Here is a 7,839-nt window from a genome sequence, read left to right as displayed (position 1 = left end):
CCGAGGCTCGGTTTGATCCTTGACGTATTCTAAATATTGGCGCCTAACGGCGCCGCGCACTCACTTCGCCCCAGCACTGGGGGGGGCGCGGCGCCACCCCAACCCCATTCTAAAAAAACGATTGGCCGTCTATAACGCCACCTAGAGGACAGAACCAAACCTTGTGCATAAAGAATTGTCCAACCCAATATTAACCCAACTAAAATTATTCTAACCTACCCTAACCTAGCACTTTTACAACTTAAATAACCTTTTTGACCCCTAAGAAAAACGCAATGCCATAAAAAGGTGACATTTTTGTGGCAGGCACTAAATTTAAATATTTTGAAAAAATGTCCTTTTTTGTGGCAGGAAGTAAGCAATATTGTGTGGCAGGCATTCGCTTAGATTGTTAAATTTTAAAACAAAAAATTCTTATTAAACTGAACCTACGCCTAAGTAAGCTAAAACTAGTAAAAAATAGTCTTGCCTAAGCCTGTGTTCTTTAACAAACAAAGAAAACGTTTTCATAGCGAGAGCCAGAAATTTTATGGATCGCAACCACAATTTTCGGTCGCGAATTCGTAACACGCCTCGAATCTTCGAGCGGTTTCAAGAATGATTTGCGTGTGCCCCAGGTGATCATATTTTTTGTTTTTTGTAATTCAGTTAAATTTGTACTTTCAAATGACGTGGTCACTATGAAACACCTGGTTATTGTTAATGCCTACACGTAGAATACTTCTTTCAATTAATAACGAGCTTTCGATAAAAAACCAAATGCTTAGTAAAAGGAAACAATTCAAGGAATAATAGAAACTACACATTTGCCTTCTAAAAGGACATTAATGAACTTTTGCCACTTGTTATTAAACAATTGATAGTTTAATGAAAACAATTTGGTTCAAGGAAGAATATTATTTGCCAGATTTAAGGCTGTGTCCGGTTTTTGGGGTAGTTTTTAGGGAGCCCATATCTCTGAAACGAAGAACTTTAAGACCCATGTTTATTAGACATTTTTACTCATAGAGACCCATAGAATACATATAGAAAGTTTCGGTACTCTTATCCGTAACACCCTGTATAATATTTATAATTATTATTATATTTCCCAGCCACCTGGACATTTAAGTTCGGCCTCTCCTAAAAAATCTTAAAATTACCTCCCTGGTTGCACATCTACAATTTGGCAGATAGTGTGATACGCCTAAATTCTTGGATTTCAATAGCCAAGTTTGGCTAAAAAATAAAATACTTGATGTGTCCTGAAATGTTTTTGACTCCGAACATTTAACGGGTCACATTACCGTTTGAATTTCATCAATTTTTGAAGAAATATGGTATATTTTGCTGGATTTGCACTCGAGAGGTCCGGAAGTGGACAAGCTATTTCAAATGACTTGGATAATGCGACTTTAGTTATATATTTTGTCACTTGTATAGTTTGGCAAGACTGACTTCAATAAACATGTCCATTCGATTTGAATGGAAATTATATTTCACGTGTCGAACAGCGACAGATAATTGATGACGTTTCAAGTTAACTTAATTTATAACATGCCAGTTCCTCCCTGTCCACGACTCAACTATTTGCGCTCTCTCAAACACCAGACTGCGACGTGTCTTCTGGCTGCAATATTTAATCTGATTAAACGGAAACTTCGATCGTGGTAAGCTACAAATTGAAAGAGTATTATATTCGTTTACTTCGCGATGTATAAGTGCTGTTTACGGTAAGGGATTTTTATCGTAAATGCAATGACTTATTGCGGTCAATGGCTGTAGAATAACATTAACCCCTAGTGACGAGTCAGCGATGGTATTCAACAGAAGAAATCGGAATATTTTCGTTTATTTGAAACGAAATCTAATCCACGTGTTTTATTAAAAAAAAATTGCGTAACACGCAGCTTTTAAAGAAAACCCTGAGTCAACTATATTGAAGGATGATAAATTAAAAGATTACAGTAGGGTTAAGGTACTGAGCCGCTCTTTTGAGAACTCGAGAAATTCTCCAGATCATAAGTGTATCAAGAGGGGCATGAACCTCTTCAGTGATATTTCACTTATTTGCTCCATCCGACCTAATACGTCGCTCAGGAAGTACCGGGACCGAGCTATTAAGGCCCTAACAAAATGCCACCTAAGCTTAGAGACGAACAAGATATTATAAATTCCTTGGTGGACGTGCTTAAGTAAATGGTGATCTTAACCTTTAAAATGATAAACTCTCAGTAAATAAGGAATTAGTTTATTACCAACATACTGCTGTTGCCAAACTCAAAGTCTTCAAAAATGACGCAAACAAGCCTGAAATGAGATTTTTTTTTCGGTTTAACGATAACGTAGGAGACCATCTACCATCGACGAAGACTTCCTGGTTTCAGTATTTGAAATTTTTCCTTTAGAACCAAGATATTGGGTTTCACTTTTGACTATAACATTATTAAATAACATTCATAAGCTATGAAAGCATTGTTAAAAAAAGTACAAATAACAAAAGAGACCGCTTCGTTCTGCAAACAAGCAAAGTGTTATAACATTCAGTCCGATTTCCATTCTCATTTGATTTCCTAGTGAAGAAGTGTTGTTCAAATAATCTGTGTAATTTCTGGTTATTTATCTTTTGTTATACACATTTGGTGTATTGTTTTACATTCTTCTATCCAGTTTCAATAATTCTCGTGAAACAACGAAAATGAGAGGCCAAAGTCTTTTTCCCACAGTCTTCTTCGTGGCTCTGATTTGCCTGGACGAACATTTAATCGTGTCCGGTAAATACGCGTATCCAAGTAAGTAGATTGTTTGTATTACTGTGTCTTGACGTGATGGGTTTCGACCTTTTGTTGGGCAATAAAAAGAACTTAAGAACAGGGTGAACCGATAAGAGCTAGCCTTCCTGATTCGATGGATAATAAATCTTTCTCTATTAATGTCCCGAGAATCACATCCAAAGTTTTCGACTAAAAGCTATTTCACGTATCTTGCATCTAAATGTGTGCTCAATTAGCGAAGCTAAGTAATTCTTTTTGAGATGCGTATGAAACGGTATAAGATTTTTCAAGAGGGGATGAAATTGATTCGGACTTTTAGTCTAATGGCAAAGTTAATTTAATGTTTTAAGTAAAGCGGTCTCGTTGATAACCTAGTATGGTAAAGACACGTTTCAGTAATTTGTAAGTTCATATACCGAGTGTTACGGATGTCGAAAGTTCAGGGGCATTGGTGCCAATGAAAAAAAATGACGAGGCACTTTTTTTAAGAGATAAGTGGTCACTGTATTTAATTAAATAAAAAATGCTTTTATCAAAGCAGTTGAAAGGTTGATTTCAGGGGGAGTAGTTGAGATCTATGAAGGCGCAGATATTTTAAAATGTTTGTTTTAAAGAATTTTGTTTTTGGAATTTTCAAAACAAATATATTTCTAAAATAATTTCCATCGATTTCCTCGCCTTTTATATATTTTAAACCCCTTCCCTTAAATTTGAGCCTTGAAACTGTAACCGTAAACTGAGAAAATTTTAAATTGTAAAGGAGTACGCGTGTTTAGTTCTGAATTTTTTCTATTCCAATCGAAATATTTAAACCAATTTTTAAAATCACGCGCATTTAGCCATGGATAAATTAATAGGGCTGTATGATCAAAATCTAGAAAGAAAAATACAAAAATACGAGGTAGGCAACATTGCCTGATACGGCACCATATTTTTCAAATGAAAAGATTATTTCTGTTCTTCTGGCGTTGATTTTCAATCCGATAGACATCTGGTACGTTGTTGTAACTAACTCGTGGCGATTTATTTTTGCAAATTAGTATTCGTAATGAGTTATAACCTAATTAATTTGAATTTTTATATGTTAAATTAAAAATGTTGTATGAATATAAAAGAAATTAAATGGTTAAAGGAGTTGGCAACTTTCTATGTAAGCTAATGATCTTGATGAATTTAATGCATTTCAGAGCTGTTAAGGATATGTCTAGCCCTAGCTCTTCACGACCAAGGAGAAAAAAAAAATGATGTTATATAAGTCATATACTAAGTTCTATCTATCATAGTCTGCATTTTTTTAAACTATTCGTTTAAATAGAATCATGAATTAATTAACCTCATTAATCGATGGTAGAATCAGGGAGTACAGAACGGGAGTCGTTTTGTCAGATCTTTTAGGTTCTCAACCAAGAAGCCAGAGAATCGAGGTGGGGTGGGTGGAAAGGTTGGTAAAATACGGGACAAGATACGGCTTTTTGCGCCATCTACCTAATTTGTGTGGCTTTGTTGTTTATGGAGGAAGTGGATGCTGCCGTCTTTCATTAGGTAACGTAGATCCTAATTGTAAATATTTAAATTATCTTACGACTGGCAATATTCCAAGTTTCTTGAGTAAAGCGTATCATTTTTAGGATACAATACAACTTAAATCATAGTACTAAATCAATGTAAATATAATTTTGTATCATATTTCAAACCTTAAGCCTTTGCAATGATTGCCTAATATATTTCCCATTTTTGCCTTTAACATGGCCTTTTTAAACATATTTCCTAAAATAGAAAAACAAATTGTATAAAATGATGTAAAATAATTCTAAGATCTGTTAAAATAATTACAATTTTGTTTTCTTTTGACTTTTGTAAGTCGATTTATGTAACAATGGTCCATGCTTATTTTCACCACGTGAGTGTAAAATTTGAATTTCTCAACAAAAACCACATGGCCACTGATAATAGACGGCGATAAATAGTCGATGTGTCCCGTATTTTGCAGAGGCTGAAGTGTAGCTCATTGCAGCAGAACCAAAAAACCCCCTCTTTTCATCTCCCGTTCTGTACTCCCTGGTAGAATTACACATAAAAACACAGAACTTTATACAGTTTTGGCATGCCTAATGAAAATCTGAAGCTCCACACAAGTCGAGTAAGGGCTGGTAGTAAAAAAGTGACTTAAGAGTTACATTAAAACAGCCATGTTTCTTTCTAGAAATGCCTATTAGAATTTATTGTTATTGGGAAAAAAACCATGACTTATCTTGTCTAAGCCAAAGAGCAAGACACACGGCTCTCTTTGCACTTGTAAGCTCTCTCTATAGGAAGAGAATGTCATATGTTGATCGTGAAAATAGAAGCTATAGTTACATCACAGAGATGTCATACTCATTTTCATCTTTGAGGCGCCAATTTAAAAAAAAATTAAACGGTAAAGCCCTTAATAGTTGACAATAGTTAACAATGATTAAAATACTTAATAATAATAATTGATACTATATAATTAATTTACTGGGAATTTTTGATACTGCAGCTCTTACCGTGTTACATTCAGGCATGCGTAGGCATAAGTTTTTAAAAGTGAAATAAAATTAATTTAAAATGATTATGGTTATTTTAATATTTTAATAAACAATGAACACATTATTAAAACCAGCTCAACCAAATGAACCATTAACTTTAATAAAAAAATTAGTAATAATAGTTAGGGCTATTGTTAGTACTTTGTACTTTTACATTAAATAAGTAAAAACTAATCGATCCAGAATGATTAATGATTATATAAGAAAGTTATTACCGTATACGTATAGGGGAGCAAAGGCTTAAGTTTTTAAATATTGATTACAATTAATTTAAACAAGATTATGGTTATTTTATTTTTTCAATAATTATTTACGCATAAATAAATGCCTCAACCAAATTTATTTATAAAAAATACATTTATTTACACTGAAAATATTTAAAACTAGTTTGAGGCGATGCTTAAAGAAATATTATTTTTGATTTTTGTAACACGACTGCCAGCTCACGAACTTCCCAGCCAATGAAAGCAGACATGTCAAAAATGTGTCTATGAAGGAAAGCCATTAGTATCCTCAGAGATAAGGGTAGCGACATGGGTTATTTCTTATAGGTTATTTGGTGTACTATGGGTTATGTACTATAGGTTAAAAGGCCTAATTAGACAAGCACCATTCTTTCCCCCTAATTTTCTCAACCCCCAATGCAGCTGCCTCTCAGCCCCCCCAGCATGTCTATTTAATAATGGACTAGAAGAAGGCAGCGGGATATACTAACGGAATCTAACTCAGCATAATATTGTAAGCCTTTTCAACAATAAAGAAAATATATTTGAGCAAATACTTTTATTGAACGATAAATAATGGTTCTTTCAAATACGCGTTATTAGCGTTTACAAGTGCAAAGACAATAAAAAGATTAAACTTAGAATATAGGTTTTTTTCGTTTAACATTATTTTGAAATCTTCTATGATATTGAACGCTGTAACGTAGTTTGCCGCGTAGGCGACGACTGGGTCTAATATCTGATGCTCCTCGACGAGAAAGTAACGCCCGGCATGCCTGGAGTCACTAAACAAAATCTCGTAAACATTTCGAAAGCAATTTAAAATAGCATCGGCCATAGTCTTGAATATATCTACACTAGCTTGTAATAATGCGAGATGACTGTTGACGTAATACATGAGTCGCGCTAGCTCCCCGGTTTCATCGGCGGTTAGAGTTAAATAGTCATCCTTATTACGAAGGGTTATAATAAATGTTATTTCTTTATTGGACGAGACTTGAACATCGGTCGTGCTTGAGAGTGTCAGCCTCTTTTCAGCCCTAGATTCTGAGAAGCCGAACAATTCGACCCAATTGTATATTGTACCCCCTTGAAAAGGCTTACAATATCATGCTGAGTTAGATTCCGTTAGTATATCCCGCTGCCTTCTTCTAGTCCATTTTTAAAAAGACATGCTGGGGCTGAGGGGCAGCTGCATTGGGGGTTGAGAAAATTAGGGGGAAAGAATGGTGCTTGTCTAATTGGGCCTTTTAACCTATAGTACATAACCCATAGTACACAAAATAACCCATGTCGCTACTCTTATCTCTATCGTCTTATTTACGGTCGAGTAAATCTTGTATAGTATTGCAATTTTAAAGTGTTACACAACCATTGTTGACAGTAAGAATAATTCCGCTAGCCTCCCTAATGCGGAATCTTGGGCATGAAAAACCTGGAAAATAATTGTCATTTTTCTAAAAGTGAACAAAAGTTGTATTTTTTCCTGCCTTCCAGTGTACTGTCGATTCCAATGGGAGAGCATGTTCGGCCCATAAATAACTCTGTCCTACCGGCCAGAGTTAATATTTCTCAATAATATGCACCTCGTTATACGCAATTGTATTTCACGACATCGACTCAATAATGAACAACCAATATTTTCTTTATTCACGCTATTTTAACTTATCATTATTTATCTTTCATTTATAAAGAGTGCCAAACAAATGCTGACTGTCACGATTCAATGTGCAGAGGACTCGCGAAAGAAACGGCGAAATGCTTTTCACGGTCTTACATCGCGGGGAAAGGTCACTGCGTCTGTAAATGTTTTGTTATGAGCTACGCCCTTTTTGATAAAAAGAACCCGAGAGAGACAAATGTTTCTGTTGATATCATAAATAAAATAAGGGCAAACGGTGACTGTTCAAATCTTCGATGCTCAATTGGACAAACTGCCATATGCCGAAAACCTATACCAGGACCTCATTATTGCGAATGCATTCAAATTGTTCGAAAATGAATAAATAGCAACGACTATAGTTCGTACGCTTACTACAGTTAGTGGCCTTTGATTTTTTCACAGATGATTTTTCTGATTTACAGTAAGGAACGTTTTTCTCGTTCATCAAAACCAACACAATATTTTTCACGTTATTAGTTAGCTTTGTATCTAAATATATATTTCTTTTCAACCTTTTTGAAAGATTCGACTTCTATGTAAGAGTGAGGTCTTCAAATAACTACTCTACCAACAACATTATTCTGGCGGCATTTATCTTTAAAAGGTGTTTTGAAATCATTCTAAGATGT

General features: G+C 34.8%; 1 protein-coding gene across 1 annotated transcript; it reads left to right on the top strand.

Moving 5' to 3' along the window:
- The first annotated feature begins 1,548 nt into the window (after nucleotides 1-1,548).
- On the top strand, nucleotides 1,549-7,590 carry LOC149957543 (uncharacterized). Its single transcript, XM_090165616.1, has 3 exons — nucleotides 1,549-1,649; nucleotides 2,650-2,771; nucleotides 7,242-7,590. Exons 2-3 carry the CDS (start codon nucleotides 2,678-2,680, stop codon nucleotides 7,547-7,549), a joined length of 402 nt encoding a protein of 133 aa, XP_090021742.1. The 5' UTR covers nucleotides 1,549-1,649; nucleotides 2,650-2,677; the 3' UTR covers nucleotides 7,550-7,590.
- The last annotated feature ends 249 nt before the right edge of the window (nucleotides 7,591-7,839 follow it).

This window comes from Leiobunum rupestre, chromosome 2 (genome assembly GCF_980474605.1).
Source record: "Leiobunum rupestre chromosome 2, qqLeiRupe1.1.hap1, whole genome shotgun sequence".
NCBI lineage: Eukaryota > Metazoa > Arthropoda > Arachnida > Opiliones > Sclerosomatidae > Leiobunum > Leiobunum rupestre.
This window is presented reverse-complemented; position numbering and strand designations above follow the sequence as displayed.